The 17711-nt window shown below is 43.0% G+C and overlaps 1 protein-coding gene across 1 annotated transcript; it reads right to left on the reverse strand.

Moving 5' to 3' along the window:
* Nucleotides 1–2360: 2360 nt before the first annotated feature.
* On the reverse strand, nucleotides 2361–15037 carry LOC117521235. The gene is made up of 6 exons (XM_034182569.1): nucleotides 14257–15037; nucleotides 13975–14180; nucleotides 5288–5458; nucleotides 4814–4966; nucleotides 2455–2521; nucleotides 2361–2368 (listed from the first exon to the last, which is right to left on the reverse strand). Exons 1-6 carry the CDS (start codon nucleotides 14909–14911, stop codon nucleotides 2361–2363), a joined length of 1260 nt encoding a protein of 419 aa, XP_034038460.1. The 5' UTR covers nucleotides 14912–15037.
* Nucleotides 15038–17711: the final 2674 nt, after the last annotated feature.

Below are 17711 nucleotides of genomic sequence, written 5' to 3' on the forward strand. Positions count from 1 at the left end.
CCAAGCTAGCTGGAATGTGTTTTCATTCAGGACTCGGGACCTTCATCCTGCTACATATAGACAAGCTCACCTGTATCCTGGTTCTGAGGTGTTCTACCGTTCTCTAGTGTTGAGTCTTTGCAGTTTGCTCTGAAACTCAACTCTCTGTACTCAAAACCTGCTTCCTGTGCTGGCACACTATTACACCTGATGAGAACATGGAACCTTACTCTCATCCACTGTGGAAAGCTGAAGCTAAGTTGGGTCAGTCCTTATCAATATTTGGACGGGATTCCTGAGTGTATCACCTGATGTACTTTCCTTTACAGTCAATCATGCCAGTGTCCGGTCTTCCGCTTCCTCTTCAAGGTCTGCACCAGTGCACTGTCAAACTTAATGGAAGCTTCGATAAAGTTTATTTTTTTAATTCTCAGCATGAGTTGTCATCTTTTCCTACTCATGCTTTCTTACAGCTTGTTATAGAACATGCATGCTAATAGTATGTATTGGTTCAAACATGAAAATGGCTCACATGGGCCTGTAAAATAAGAAAAAAAAAATCTAACATTAGTTTCTCAAAAACAAGCATCTTAATATCCAACCAACCAATGATAATGATCCATGCAACAAATTCTTTCTCATCTCTCTTGATTTGGACACATAGTAAAAAAAAAAAAAGTTTCTGTCTTTGTGTCATTATGATGCCACCCAAAGTATTGACACTCCACTTCCTGAGATGTGGCTGATCTGGTTGACTCGCCCACGTACACAGTCCAGTGTGAAGAACACTGCGGTGCCATTATGAACCTCAAAGGATGCTCGCAGACCAACACTGGCCCACTGGCTGCCCTCAGGCATCTGCCCACCCACCTGCTGGGCCAGAGGGACAGGACGTGCTCTCTCAGCCTCCCTGTCTCCTCCTGACACCTCAGTATCACTTCGCTTGTGAAGAGTCACCTTGACCAGGTTGCAGGAGTGAATGAGTTTGAGGTCCAGAGCTATGCTAGCCGTGCCACTCTCCCGAAAGACAAAATCTTGTCTCTGCTGAGTGGATCCTTTCCCCGCCAGTCCCACCTGGGAAACCTGAGGGCTGGTCTGGCGGAAGAATAGAGGCTTGTTCCGAACAGCTCCAGAGGGAAGGCCGGTATGAGTTACGCAAGCCAAAAGGGTTGAAGAGATTGCAGCAGGAACCCAAACCAAGCTGAGGGTACTGATGCCTGTCTCATCACCAAAGTACCGCACATTGCACTGTGCGGGAGACAGAATCTCAAAGCCTAGAGTGTCTCCAGGGTCAACTTTGGCCACTGCAGAGAAGGATATGGAAGTGTCTCGGTAATGGACTCCTGGTTTAAAGGTACGGCACAGCTCTGCACCGGTCCCGTTGTGGTTGATGTATGCCAACAGCTGGAATCCTTCACTCACACATGCCTGGCCCATGGAGTACAAGGCCTGATGATATACAAAACGCACAGATCCACTTTCAGAAAAACGAACTCCACGGCCATCATGAGTAAGCCTCACTACGTAAGGGTCAGAGGTGGAAGTTATGCGGAAAACTGGCCGGTAATTAGTGTGATAGTGCGCAGACACCAAAGCCTGCGCTGTCATGGCAACAGCCCCGGTGTCGTGGGACAGCCAGACGAGGCTGAACGGAGCTGCTGAGGGACTGTACAGCTGCAAGTTATTACTGCTGTTGTTGCAGTGGTGGGTGGCACTCCGCAGGAAAAGGGAGATCATGTGATTTGGGGCGACCTCTGCAACACCACTGATGCTAACGCTCTGGATGGACCTCCCCTCCCGCTGCTCGATCCTAACGCCACTGAGGTCGTGGCCTTCAGTACCATCGGTGCTGTTCATTCGCAAACCCACTTGGATGAAGCTGCGGCAGCTGTGGCTCACGGAGAGATTCTCATCCAGCCAGACTAGGCCATGCTGCTTCAGCAGTAGGTGACCATCTTCAACAGAGACCAGGTGTCCATCTCCTCCTCCCTCGATCTGAAGCTGCACAGTGGAGAAAGCATGTCCAAAAATGTTTCCTTTTCCCTCTGGAAGACTCACATCTCCAGTCCAGGACAGCGACAGAGCGTTGCTGTCATCTGAAGGAGGACCGGAGCAGATGGTGTCGGTGGTAAAGGTGCAGGGGGAAACCAAGGGATTGCCATCACACTCGGTACAGGCCTGGCACTCGTCCATGCCTGAGTTGAAGAAGTAGCCATGGCCACACATTCCTGAACTGGCATCTCTCTCTGCCATTCCCTGACACCTGAATCCACCTTTGCATACAGCAGAGGGAGATAAGGACAGAAAGGTGGTTTCAAACTGATGTATACAACTGGACATATCATCAAAAGCCTTCCATGTAGATGTAACACGTTCACTCTTTAGTAGACTGACAGAAGAGAACATCTGGAAATTAAAGCAAACACTCATATAAGATGTGCTCCAGAAATTAGATTAGAAATTATCAACAAGTACCTGGAGTATTGAGGCATTTCTGTGGATCTCCACACAGATTGGGAATTTCAAGACATTCATCTCTGTCCTGCAGCAACAAATAAAAATAATAATGTTGGTCAGTTGGTAGGAGGACTGACAATGATCTGGTGTGTGTACTGTATGTGTGTCTTTCTCCAGATGCATGTGTCAGGTCAGGTTTGGGAGCATTCCAGTGGCGGCGCCAGGAACTTTTTGTTGGGGGGAAGCTGAGGGGGGGGCTCCACAAAATGTCATTGAAATGAACAATATATAGTAAATTGCTTTATAAATACCAAGGTATATGTTATGGTATCAGTGCATACACACATCATTTAGAATGATTGCACGTTCATTAAACTTGCACATAGATATACAAACTGAATTCATTGAAATGGTGCTCAAGATAATGCATGGAATCAACCTTACACAAATAGTCTATATCAAAGATTTATTGCCAATTTAACACAGAGGTTTTGGGCGAACAACGATATATAGCTTCTGTATATTCTGTGTTAGTGTGAGGCTGCAGCCAACATGCTTGATGAATTCCTGCGCAAAAAATAGTTCCCAGTGATAGTAATTGTGATATATTCCAGTGAGATAAGTATATCTCATCTAAATCAATTCTAAAATTTACCAGTAATTATAAAGATAAGTGAAGTTTTAAGAGTGGCCGTAATAAATATTTAGGAAACCTAAATTTTTGGAGTATGGAGTTAAATTTGTCTCACTAATACTTGCAAATGCACAGAGGGTGATTTACAAATATCCTTTGATTTGTTCACGTGCTTTGTGATCCACAAACACACATTTCTGATTTGTAACTTGTGTGTGGGTTTTTACAAATAAATGTTTATTTGCAAAACTGAAAATTCTGTTTGTGAAGGGTGATTCAGCAATGATGGATCACTGAACACACACATTCATCACTTTGCTCAGTTACGCAGTATTGAGACATTCTCAGCGCAAAACTGCAGTTGAGACCCACAAATATGTCAGTCGCTATTCACATTATTGGCAGAATTATTATTATTAAAGCCCCCCCTTGGCGCCGCCACTGGAGCATTCAGTAGAGCACTTGGCTGCAACTCTAGACCTTTATCCTCCGTTGCCAAACACATTTGTCCTCGACCTCATGACTTCATAATCTCCAAATCCCAAACATCTCTTAACCTGATGAGTCAAGCTTCCAGACACGCTGCAGAGGGCTGAGTCCAGGAATTCACTGAATGTCTGGATCTTAGTCTTGAGGCAGGACAGATCATTTGATTCTGAACTAGAATTTTTTAAAGTTGTGTTGACTCTGAACAGCTAGTGAACTTGAAGATCAAATGAGGCAGCTCTGGATGTCGTGGTACTGCTCAACTACACCAAACTCTTGGCTAGATTGTGAATGGGTAAAGAGGTGGAGCCTGTGCAGGACTGACATGACCTGGGAGGGATGAATGAAGCTTGAACACCCCCCCCCCCCCCCCCCCCCCACCCCCAATCTTGGTTACAAAACAAGCTAAAGCCAGCAGGCTAACTTTGCTTCTGGTATTTTATAAATGCAGTGTTTTTTGCAGACTGGGCCATAGTTTTATAACAGGTGGCTTAGGTGAATTGTGACAGGCATATTGCCTCAGTAACCATGGAGAGAATGTCACCAACTTCTCGACACTTGCTAATTAGTGCTAAAAGTACTAATATACTAATTAAATAGTACTGAAATGTTACTCAATTAAAAGAATGTATCACTGCCTTCTTAGATGGCCAGTTCATACAATTAACCACACAGTAAAAAAAAAAAAAGCAATAAAATGCTCAGAAAGGACAGAGTCCACAGTAGCTAGCAGCAGTGGTTAGCAGTGGCCTGTGCTCAGCGGACACTGGATAGGGCTTGCCAGCACACACTAGATGTCAACCAAAGTAACCATGCCCCGAATTATTCATAACTCTATGGATTAAAATATCTTAAACTAATGATCTATTTCATAACACCCCCTCCCCCCCCATACAGTTCTCACTAAAGGTTAAACTACCTACAGAGACCAAAACCTTTGTTGTACCAGGCTGTAAACGTGTTTATTTCAGCTATAATGTTCACCAATTTAAGAAAGGTGTCTATGGGGAGTGACTCACTTTTGAAGGCAGCCTCAAGTGGCCAGTCAAGGAACTGCAGGATTTGCCACTACCGTGTTGGCTTCATTTCTCAGAACTAGAGGTTGGGGCTTGTTTTGATCTAAATTTACTCCATCGTGGAAAATCTAAATGATTAAACTGTGATTCTCTTTCCCTGCTACAATCCAGAAGACATTTTCCTATTTTGCCCAGATTTAGCTATAGCGGTGCTATTTGTAGAACACAAAGTAACACTAACCTGGCAGATTCTGTCTGCATGGACAGAACACTGGGCGACCAGAAAGAAGCCAGCAGGACAGACGGTGCACCTCTCACAACGAGGATGGCCACTGCTAAATCCGCAGTACTCCTCGGAGCTGCAACTCCCACAGGCCAGCAGGGGGCGCCCCACCTGCCGACATCAAACGCATCGATGTCACAAAGATTCAAAGGATGTTGGATGATGGTAAAATCATACATTTCATGATTTTTTTAAAAATTCTGATTTTCATTTTTTCCATATTTGATATTTCCTTTGAAAAATGATTTCAAACTTCTACTGTCTCTTACAAGAAGAGAACTTTCCTGAAAGATGTTGTCAGGGTTAACTTTAGTTGTAAATGTAGGCTCCAGTTAGAATGTGTGCTCCATAGAAGCATGTTTCACTCACACTGGCTGATTATTTACAAGGTTTTGACACACTGTACACAATGTAAAGAACCTTGTGGCTCACCTCCATGATGCTGGCTTCCATGTCCACTTTATGCAGGGCCAGGGCCTGCTCTGTATGGTGGGCCCTCATCTGCCCACTTAAGGTTTCCATGTGACTGTCCAGTTCCCCCTGGAGGTTCTCTAAGGATGTTTGCTTGATGCTGTCCATCAAAATGTTGTACTGGCCTTTCACCTGAAGATAGAGAAATATAAATGACCAGGAAGGTGACGCAAACCCTGGTAACTCCTGTCTGTGTGTTTAATAAACTCCAAAATTCTCAAATACGAGATCTGTCCGTAAAGTATAGGTCCTTTTTATTTTTTTCAAAAACTATATGGATTTCATTCATATGTTTTTACGTCAGACATGCTTGAACCCTCGTGCGCATGCGTGAGTTTTTCCACGCCTGTCGGTGACGTCATTCGCCTGTGAGCACTCCTTGTGGGAGGAGTCGTCCAGCCCCTCGTCGGAATTCCTTTGTCTGAGAAGTTCCTGAGAGACTGCCGCTTTGTTTGATCAAAATTTTTTCTAAACCTGTGAGACACATCGAAGTGGACATGGTTCGAAAAATTAAGCTGGTCTTCAGTGAAAATTTTAACAGCTGATGAGAGATTTTGAGGTGATTCTGTCGCTTTAAGGACTTTTCACGGTCTCGCACCGCGCTCTCAGGCGGCGTCATCAGCCTGTTTCAAGCTTAAAACCTCCACATTTCAGGCTCTATTGATCCAGGACGTCGTGAGAGAACAGAGAAGTTTCAGAAGAAGTCGGTTTCAGCATTTTATCCGGATATTCCACTGTTAAAGGAGATTTTTTTTAATGAAAGACGTGCGGGCGGATTGCAGCGTCGGCTCGCAGCCGCCGCGACGCTCCGCCACAGGAAAAACACGTCTGTTGGAAGCCTTGAGGACAAGTTGGAACATGTCCTGCTGATAAACAATTTCTCATATACTCACTCCACTGAAAGCCATCAAAAGCCAAATGGATTTTAACAAATGGTTATCAACACAGAGGTGTTTTTCCTGTGCCGCCGCGCCGCGTCGGCTACGTCCCGACGCGCGGACCCGTCTGCACGTCTTTCATTAAAAAAAATCTCCTTTAACAGTGGAATATCCGGATAAAATGCTGAAACCGACTTCTTCTGAAACTTCTCTGTTCTCTCACGACGTCCTGGATCAATAGAGCCTGAAATGTGGAGGTTTTAAGCTTGAAACAGGCTGATGACGCCGCCTGAGAGCGCTGCGCGACGTCTCGCACCGTGAAAAGTCCTTAAAGCGACAGAATCACCTCAAAATCTCTCATCAGCTGTTAAAATTTTCACTGAAAACCTGCTTAATTTTTCGAACCATGTCCACTTCGATGTGTCTCACAGATTTAGAAAAAATTTTGATCAAACAAAGCGCCAGTCTCTCAGCAACTTCTCAGACAAAGGAATTCCGACGAGGGGCTGGACGACTCCTCCCACAAGGAGTGCTCACAGGCGAATGACGTCACCGACAGGCGTGGAAAAACTCACGCATGCGCACGAGGGTGCAAGCATGTCTGACGTAAAAACATATGAATGAAATCCATATAGTTTTTGAAAAAAATAAAAAGGACCTATACTTTACGGACAGCCCTCGTAGTTTTTGAAATTGTAAGTCACTTTGAATAAAATCATCTGACATACATGAATGTTAAGACAAAACCCTCCATCAGTAAGCTTAAAGGAGTCATATTGACAGCTTTCAGCAGTGTCAACCAGCGTCGCCGTTCGGCATAAGCAGACTATGCAGCCTGCGTGGGGCACCAACCATGTTGCACTAGTTTGCAGGGCCTCCAATTGACTGAAAAATGTGTTCAAATTATTACATTATTACCAGTGATGCCAGTGATAACCACATTTTTTGTAACGAGTAATCTAACGCGTTAATCTTTCCAAATAAGTAATCAGATTAAAGTTACTTCTCCAAGTCACTGTGCGTTACTATTATTTTTGCATTGTAGGTCGACAGCAGCATTAAAGTTGGTCCGTGGGCAGGAGGTCGGGGTTCGACTGAACTGCCCACTTTAAACGAGCTGTGAGCTTTTCATCAGCTACGACTCGTCCTCACCTCTTAAAGCGCGGTGAAAACAGCACACCTGCACTGAGCTTTACAAAGTTATTTTTATGCTTTATTTTTCTCCTTTATTTAGAATTCTGATCTGAGCCGCTCCATATTGTCTCGTTAAAAACAGCTGATCCTCCGCGACGTGTCAACATCTAACACTATTTTCCACTCAAATGCACCTAAACTCTCTTTCTGAGGACCACATGATGTGAAAACAATAAAACTTTCTTACCTGTAAATCTGGTCCTGTTTTCTGCATAAGTAAATGTTATCCATTCTTTGTGCTCAAACGCCAAAGCAGGGGCGAATCCAGATGGAATGGGGGCATGGGGCAAGGATGTGCCCCCCCACAACACCCCTAGATTAAAGGTCCAGTTTTGGAGCCTTTTTTTACTACAACTACTAATACTACATAAAATAATAATAATTTTGACAAGTAAAATGTTTATAGAGAATTTAAATGTTAGAAAAATGTTAGAATTTAATAGTTACATTTATAAACATTGTAGGTTAGAAATTGCAAGTTTTACTGTTACAGTGCTGTCAACAGTTAAATGTGAGGTCAAGAAAGATTATTTTACTTTTTATAAAACAAGTATTTATTTTCATTGAAGACAAGAAAGGGTGACTATAAAGTGAGTTTTGGCAAAACAGGTATCATTGTCATGTCATGGCAGAGGGTTGTTGTCGACAGCTGGGGAAAGTAACTAAAAAGTAACTAGTAATCTAACTTAGTTACTTTTACAATTGAGTAATCAGTCAAGTAACTAAATTACTTTTTCAAGGAGTAATCAGTAATTGGATTACTTTATCAAAGTAACTGTGGCAACACTGATTATTACATTTCAAAATCAATATGAATTATTTATGAATAGGCCCATCGTTTTTGTCTTTAAACATTGTGTAGGCCCCTACCCCATTACTTAATTGGGGCAAATTAACAGGTTTTTTTTGCCTAATATAAAGCCCCCATCCACCCCCGCCCCGATTCCCTGAAATGGTACAGCCCTGTTTGCGTCTTTCTCTGTTCACTGTGTCACCTAACCAGGGTTGCCAGATGTGACGATTTCCAGTCCAATAAATGCTCAAAAATGCATGGAGGCACTAAATCCTACGCAATTTGAACTGATTTTTAAAATGTGTGTGGCAATTCTATACAAAAAACTCATCCAGTGCCATATTTTTACCCTAAACAAACCAATTGGATGAGAAAACACCCAATCTGGCAAGCCTGCGCCTAACTGACGTAGCACTGCTAGCCCACATTCGATTCTGACACGAGACGACAAGTTGTCACTATGCCACAATTAAACAATGAAGCGACAGCAGGAGTCTGGAGCTGAAAAATGGAGGAAAAAGAAACAAAAAGATGATGCCCGTGCATCCCTTGCTGGTAAGTACGTGTTAAAGGTTTAAATTGTTTTGATTACTTAATGTTCAGTGGTGCTGCTTAAGCTAGGTTGAGTTGGCTTTGCTGATTTGATGTAGCTTTAAACGCTAAACTTAAACACTTTAATAAATAGTAATGGTTTGAGTAGAACTTTTGTGTGTGTGTGTGTGGGGGGGGGGGGTTCTCTTGTATGGGGGTGGGGGGGCCTCCCTGACCAGTTATGCTTAGGGCCTCCAAAACCTTAGCAGCGGCCCTGGTGTCAACTGTTATGTGTCAACATCCACCACACAACAACTGTCCATCCCCACCTCCCAAAAGTATTTGTCACAGTCAGGTGAAATCCATGAGTCCACCACAGGAGATGGATCATGTGCAGAGTAATGTGGTGCAGAAACTTCCTGTAACTGACAGGAACCTGGACCCAAAAACGTTGGGCACAAATACGAGACTCACACCAGAACTTAGAGTAAAAAACAGGTTTTACTGTAGAGCCAAAAATAGGTCAGTACACGGGTAAGCAGGCCAGAATCAGCAACAGTATCCAAAACATGAGACAAAAAGACGATGTCATAAACAGGCAAGAGGTTCAAAAACATGGTACGGCAAAACAAGTGCTGGAAAGAAGATACTAGGGAACAACAAACTGGCAAATCATGCGTGCAAACCAGCCTGGTCTCATGGCAAGTCGTGATTCAGCAGCACGAAATATACATTAAACTATTGGTTCGTCATATTGTCGCGAAAAGTGCAAAATTTTCATCATGGGAGCACAAATTTATTCTAATTAATTTCGTGACGGGTGCACATAATTAAAAGTGCAGTGGGGGGGTCAGGGGTTATGGTTAGGGTTAAGGGAAGGAGTAAGGTTAGGTTATGGTTAAGATTAGGGTTGGGGATAGGAGTAGGACTAGTAATAGTGAGTTTAAAAAAACCCCGTCATGAAAATTTGAATCATTTCGTGATGGGAGAATGAAAAAAAAACAAAACACGTGAGACTGGGCTGTAGAAACAGAGGGTTTAAATAAGAAAAGTGATCAGAGCAGATGAGGTGCACATGTGGGAGAGCAGACAGGAAGGGAGCGTGACAAACAAAAGAGACAAGACACACCCAAATCCCACCACCAGCCAAGAGAGTGCAGTAAAGTCAAAACCAAGCAAACCCCACCATGAACAGAAAGAAAAGACACAAAATCCCCACACCGAGAAGATAACAAGAAACATCTAACAACCTGACATAATCCCCACATGACAGTAACTGACGTTCCTTCACAATGGAAGTGATACAAGGAAAAAAACTGAATATACAAATGGAGAACCAACAAAAAATGTCTCAATCCACAGGGCATGAGGGCTCACTGAATGGTTCGATGAGAATGAAAATGAACTGAGGTGTGGCAGAGTGCAGAACACCTCAATGGGTGTGTCTCTCAGAGAAAGCAGGAGTCCAAATATGGACTTATATGACATATGTCACAGAAGTCTACAATAAGATGTTTCTTTCATGTCTAAATTTTACTTATAACAGCACAGTTATGATAAGAGCAAATGTGAAATTGTCTGACTTTGAGGACATTTTATGTGAAATTCCAAACGTGTTTTTAAAAAAAACATGATAAATGCTGTTTTCTTTCTCTCTTTTTCCACAATATGACCTTGAATATGAAGTGTCATTTGTAACATCAGAGGTGTATTTATTATTATTATTAAGCACAATTTTATGAAATGTAAATATAAATTAACTATAAATGCAAATATTAAAAAAAATCAATGATATACATAATTGTTAAATTTAAACACATTTTAAAAAATATAAATGTAGCCAGCACAGTGTCTTAGTGTAGTAACACTGTTGTCTCACAGTAAGTGTTGTGTGGGCCGCTGAAGAGGAGGTACTGTTGGCCCACCACCACCAGAGGGCACCCTGCCTGGAGTGCGGGCTCCAGGCACCAGAGGGCGCTGCCGCCTCACAGGAGCAGCCGGGGTGACAGCTGACACTCATCACCTATGACAGCTGTCACCACTCATCGGATCAGCATCGGTATATCAGCAAGACGTCATCTCCACCTCTTTGCCGAGATATCGTTCTACCTGGAAGGTAACGTACCTCAGCTGACTGTTTGACAGTATTCTTTTGTGACTTTGTGCGTTGTATTGTGGACTACTTTTCCAACGAGAGGTGGAGGTAGCTTTCCTGCCGTACGGATTCCTGGGTGCAAATGCGCCCTCATTTAATTGCTTTTTGTTCCTCGCCAGCAGTACCAGGTCCGACACACGGAGGCAGTGGCCACCTGGGAGTTCGGGACTTGGCGGCTCCAGTATTCCCGGGGTCTGGTGGCGGAGGAAATCGTGTGGTTCCGGTTCTGCTTTGGACAGGCGTCTCCTATCTTCGAGCCTGCCCACACGACACCTTTGTGAATTGACTCTTGTCTATTGTTGTAATCTGTTGTATTTGTTGTGCACATTCACAACAGTAAAGTGTTGTTACTTGACCTACTCCATTGTCCGTTCATTTGCGCCCCCTGTTGTGGGTCCGTGTACCTACACTTTCCCAACAGTAAGAAGCTCATGGGATCGCTTCCCACCTGGTCCTTTCTGTGTGGGGCTTTGCATATTCCCTTCGTGGGTTCCCTTTGGATGCTCCTGCTTCTCCCACTTCCAAGGACATGCAGGTTAGGTGAATTTTAAATTGAGTGTAAATATGTATGTGATATTTATATTTAACATTTATAAAAAAAATTGTGCGAAATATTTTTTAAAATCTCAGAAAACCATGCTAAATAATAAAATGATAAAAAATAAATAAATAAAAATGCACCTCTGATTTTACAAATGGTGCCCCATACTTTTTAAAAGTCTGTTTAAATCAGTGGTATGATTTGTGACTATTGAGTTTACAGGATAAACTGACTACATAGACTCATTCTTTTTTTATACCACACTGTATTTATTTCTGGACATTTTCAAAACCATTGGAGGAATTATATTTTCCAGATCCCCAAGAAGAGTTGGGGGATTTGGCTGAGGATAGGGAAATGTGGGATGAGCTGCTTGGTCTATTGTTACCGGACTGGACCAGTGCCAGACAATTATGATGATGATGATCCACTCAGTATTTTACAGCTATTTTAATATTACTGTGATTTGTAGGCAAAGTCCATGGTGTGTATGTGCATGGTGTGGGTTGGTTGTCTTTTTCTTTAAATGCCAGTGCCATAGAATTTCAATTATATGTGAATTTTACCTCCACTGTCCCTCCCACGGGGTGACGTAGGATAGTATGTGTGATCAAATAAAATTAATAATTTATTACAGAGAGTTTCCAGCTGTGTTCTCTTGATGAATTTATGTCTAATCCCACTGCTCAGTGCATCATATCCATCCTGACGGTGCCCCCAGCATCCAGGGTTGGACTGGGATCACATTTCGGCCCTGGCATTTTTCCTCTGGACCAGCCCACTATTGGCCCGACAAATCCACCCCCAAACACGCACACCCACCCGTCCATACCGAACCCCCAAAGAACAAATACTATACACCTAAACACCATGAACACACACCTAAACACACTTTCACTGTCATTTCACCTTGATCATAGTACAAAACGCAGACCCGGCGTCACGAGGGGGCGTCCTGATAACATTAAAGGCAATTACATATTTTGATGAAATTACAAGTTTAAATGACTATATATATATATATAAAACATCATGAGGTTTATGTCACAGAAATCCTACTTTACAATCACACTGCAGTCATTGTTAAATTATTTCCTTTTGCATTTATAATAAACATTTGTATTTATTTAGTGTTTTTTTCTGGTTGAAATAAGATATAAATAATCTACCAGACTTCAAAAAATATACAAGTTTCCATGTTATTTTATTTGTCTAAAAATAAATGCCTGAGGTTCCTTATGTTAAACAAGAAATTATCTAATCTGAAATAACAGGTGGTTTTAATACAGATGAAAGGTTTCTAAAGAACCATTTATTGATTTATTTACCTGTTTTAATTACAAGTGTTCTAAACTTTTTTTAACAGTAATCACAAATTTTGAGGTAACAACAACAAAAAAACATTTCCAATGATTTTTCTTCAGAAAACTGCTCTATAAATGAGCAGTCCTGTCACACGTTAATGTTTTGTACAGATCAGTGGTTTCTGCACCAATCGGATTGGTCCAATCCATTTTGTACAGATCAGTGGTTTCTGCCACGAGTCTTCTGTGTTTTGGCCCGACGCGTCGTTCCTATTGGACAATGCCAATGTACGTCACAACTCAGAGTGTCGAAAATTGGTGCAGCTCATCTCGACAGAACACCGGCTCTGTGTGGAATGCAGGAGATCACTTGACCGAGCGTCTATACGTTCAAATAATAATTAAAAAATACTGTCATCACTCTTCACTCTTAGTGAGTCTCTTACAACGGTGTAGCGTAAATACACGAGCTTTCCAGGAGCACACGTCTCCTCCGGTGCGCACTTTTTTTGGGGGGGGCGACCCCGCCCCCTGTGATTTTTTTTTTTTTTTCTGGCGCCGGGTCTGACAAAACGGAAGCAAAAGCACACAAGCCGAAAAAAAGTTTTTGTGTCTCCAAAGTGTGTGTGAGTGAGCGAGAGAGAGAGAGGTAATGTGTAACCACTGCTAGGATTCACACAGCAGCAAATTAAGGAGCTGAAGTCCGTAGCTGTTGCACTTAAAGATTAACAAAAGTAAAGCACAGTTAATTAAGATAAAAGAAACGATTCCAACCTTGTATCAGTAGAAGAGCGGAGAGAAGTCCAGGCGCCGAGGACTCAATCCATTCACAGGGGCGGGAGCGGCCGCCTGCTCTTCCTGCAATCTGATTGGCCACCCTGTATGCTTCTCCATTGTCATTGGCTGTTGGTCATGTCAATCATTGTGCTCGATGTAAGTCTCCGTTGTGTGATCAAACGGAAACAAAATTGAAACCTAGAATAAGACTGCGCCGTGTATGAAACACTACAGAACTTTTATTTTGACACAAATTCAGGAAGTGGCTCTGCAGCTGCGCCGATTAAATGCTGTAGCTTCACCGATCACGGACTTTCCTCGTGTTGACAGCAGCGTGCAGTTCGAGAACACTGTATATTTCCATAATCTCTATAAATATGGGAGGGCCGGCCCACGCACGTCTGAATGTGCAGCGGCCCACTGGGCAAATGCCCAAAATCACAGATTACCAGTCCGAGCCTGCCAGCATCTTTACCTGCTCCATCTGCTCCAGCATCCTCCTCTGCTGATCCACTATTTCTCTCTGCTGATTGACCAGAGCCCCCTGCTGTTCACTTAGGATCCTCTGCAGCTCCCTGATCTCCTCCTGCTGGCCCCTAAGGGCCTCAACGAGCTTCTCCTGGCCCTTAGACAGCTGCAGCTGCAGCACTAGAGCGTCCTCTGATGGAACCTCGTTGGAACCTGTGGCAGCATAAACAGAATCAGAGTCGAATTTAAATCGGATTCTCTTGGATCCATTTCAGATTGTGATACTGACTTGGTTTGAGGTCACATGTCAGCTGTATCCCCGCTGGTGACCCTCCAAGATCCGATCCAAAGTCTGGAAGCTCATCCAAAAACTGCGCCGCTCTGTCCGTCACATGAACCGGGCTCGTTCTTCCCTCGTCGCCTCCAACTGCGGGACAACTGTTTCCAACGCAAGATTTTTGGCGCACCAGGAGCGGCAGTTTGCATCCAAACCCTTTGCACTCCCGTGATGCGTTTTCCTCACTCGCGGGTCGCTGAGAGTCACCGGTTGGACAGATCCCACCGGCGCACCCTGGATGGAAAACCTCCGCCGTGATGGTTCGCGGGTTGGTCCGCCTGGTGCCATCCGTGACCGATCTGTGCGTAAAGCCGGCTGGCTGTGGCTGAATAATCGTGTACGGTACCAAGGGCGCGCTTTGGGCTTGGTACTGAGCGGCGTGCGCATCCTGTTGGTATCCTCGGTAGGTTTGTCTTGTTCTGGATTGCGCGTGATGAAACTGCCGTGGGGTCGCTCCTGCGTTCGTGCGCCCCACCGCGCAGTGCTCTCCTGCGCACAGTCTGCCCCAATCCTGTCCGGACGAGCAGTGCGTGCCACGGCAGATGTCAGACGCGGCGTCCGCCACGCAGAGTAAAGTTATGACACCGAATAAAAAAGCACATGCCATGTTGCAACGCTGGAAGGTGAAATCGGAAGGCCACTTAAGAAGTGGTGACCTTTTTACGCATGAATTCTTCACTCCAACATCATCTCCCAGGGAATTAAAAAAAAGATAACCTCCTGTGGATGGAAAGATTCGACTGATCTCCACCAAGCTCACTTGAACGTCTCCATTGCGCGCAGAGTAGTTTGTGCTCCCTCTGCCCCCGCTGGAGATAGCTGCTTCTAAAACCCACATGTGGTGCTTCTAATTGGCAACAGGTTTTTGCTCCTAGTCTTAAATTAACCCGTCTTTCCCGGACATACCTCTCTGCACACTGAAGCTGTGCATGTGGAAGACATTTGAACCATTTTCTCATTTTAAATCTATTCATGTCATGTGTGGAATTTTGCAGATTTATCAAAAGGCAGTTTTCAAACTACTTTTTCCTATTTTAAAGGGAAAATTTGTCTTTCATTTTGCATTGGCTTGGCAGGTTTGCGGGCAATGTGTAAGCTGAACATCTTGGCTGGAAAACAAAGAAAAAAGATTTATGTGGTTTGAGAGCTTTGATCTTGAGTGGATGAGGGTGCAGCAGGAGTAGTTTTCAAACGCAACTGTGATATAAGAAGCCAAAGAAGTCTGCCTGTCCTGTAAAAAAGCAACTTTATTGTAGTTTATTGCCACAATCCTTTCCTACCCCAACTCCACGTGTTTTTGATTAAAGCTTTAACCCACATCAGAACCACTAAAGATCACTTCAGTGGTTCTGTCTATTTCTTACTTGTGTTAGAAAAATACTTCCCACCCACACTCTACCACACTTCTGCCATAATTTAAGGATATATACACTCACTGGCCACTGTATTACGTACACCTTGCTTCTACTGGGTTGGACCCCCTTTTGCTTTCAGAACTGCCTTAATTCTTCATGGCATAGTTTCAACAAGGTGTTGGAAACAGTACCTCAGAGATGTTGGTCCACATTGACATGATAACATCACGCTGTCCCCTATTCAACCAGTCTGCCCGTTCTCCTCTGACCTCTGGCATCAACAAGGCATTTTCATCCACACAACTGCCGCACATGAGCACCTGAAAAAAACAGAACATTGACATTTTTGTGTTTTCCAAATATACATATGCATGTAAACTGAACAGCCTGTTTTTTGTTCAGACATCTGTTCATTCAAAGTAGATTAGATGTGATACAATTTATGATTACAGATGTTCTGTTTGTGTATTTTAGACAGGAAAGTCTCCATTTAGCATAAACATTTTTCGACAATATTATGCCTGATAAAATTTGACAACAGATATAGAAGTAAAATTTTCTTTTATTTTGTAATCTTTTTCCCCCCCCATCCCATGTGGGTCTACAGTTTTTCAGATAAAGATTTGCAATGATTTGCTTTGAATAAAATGTGAAGAATTAGCAATCACAAGAAACTGACTTATAAATGATTAAATATATACAGAATGTACAGAAACTTTATTTTCAGTGATTTTAGAACAAACTCCTGAATTTAAGCACGCTGTGCTGCTGAAATGATTTTTTCATACACAAACACACTGTGCCAGGAATAAATGATCATTTCTAAGAAAAGGTGGTGAGTGAACAAACCATTCTGTGTTTTGTAAGCAGCTTATATCCGACAGCGTTGTTGTTGTTGTCAGCTGACAGCTGCGCTTCACATCCTCTTTCTGTCGTGTTCGGCTGGAACATACATGGTTTGGATCCCCTCATTATTTACACTGTTAATTTCTTCATCAGAAACTTTCTCATCTTCTTCAAAAACAATTGATATGTCACTTAAATCTTTGCTATAATCACTCACTATGCCTTCGCTGTCCGTGTCTGCCATATTGGTAAACAGCTGCACTGCGACACATTTACTCACATGGTGTCACATCCGTCGCAGCGAAAATGTAGGTCAACTCGGAGGCGGTAAATATAAATTCTCAGATGGGTAACGAAACGTCTAGATCCTTGTTCAGTGTAATTTTATGGTAAAACGTGGAAAACAACATGTGGAAAAAGCTTTTTTATTCTTCAAGAATATGTAAAAACGTCATGGCATGGCAGGGACCCTTTCTTCCTCATTCTGATGCTCAGTTTGAACTTTAGCTAGTTGTCTCCACTACATCTAAATGCACGGAGGTAGTGCCATATGATTGGCTGATTAGCTATTTGTGTTAACAAGCAATTGAACAGGCCTACATAATAAAGTGGCATGTGAGTGTAAAATCAATTACAGGCAAATACACTGGAAAAGTTTTTTTTTATTATTTTTCAGGCAGGAACACTGACACAGGAAGAGCTCAGAAATTACCCAGTCATCAGGGTTGCACTCAGGATTATAATGAAGCTAAACTACATTCAACAAAAATATAAATGCAACACTTCTGTTTTTGTGTTCATTTTTCGTAAGACTGCTTCTCTGCACACAAAAGGCTATTTTTTCCTCAGATTTTTTTCACATATTTGTTCAAATCTATCTGTGTTCGTGGGGATTTCATGTTTGCAAAAATAATCCATCCAAGGTGGATGGATTATCAGCATCTTGATATGTGCCACACAGTGTGGCACATATCAAGATGCTGATTAAACAGCATGATCAAGGCACAGCTGTGCCTTGGACTGGTCACAATAAAATCCCAATCTCAAATGTGCACTTTTGTCATGTTGCACAAAGCCACACAGCACACATTTTGAGGGGATGTGAAACTGAGATGCTGACTGCAGGAATGTCCAACAGAGCTGTCGCCTGTGAAGCCCCCCCTCCAGTGTTGTTTCTGAGAATTTGGCAAAACATCCAACCTGCCT

This window comes from Thalassophryne amazonica, chromosome 12, assembly GCF_902500255.1.
Source record: "Thalassophryne amazonica chromosome 12, fThaAma1.1, whole genome shotgun sequence".
NCBI lineage: Eukaryota > Metazoa > Chordata > Actinopteri > Batrachoidiformes > Batrachoididae > Thalassophryne > Thalassophryne amazonica.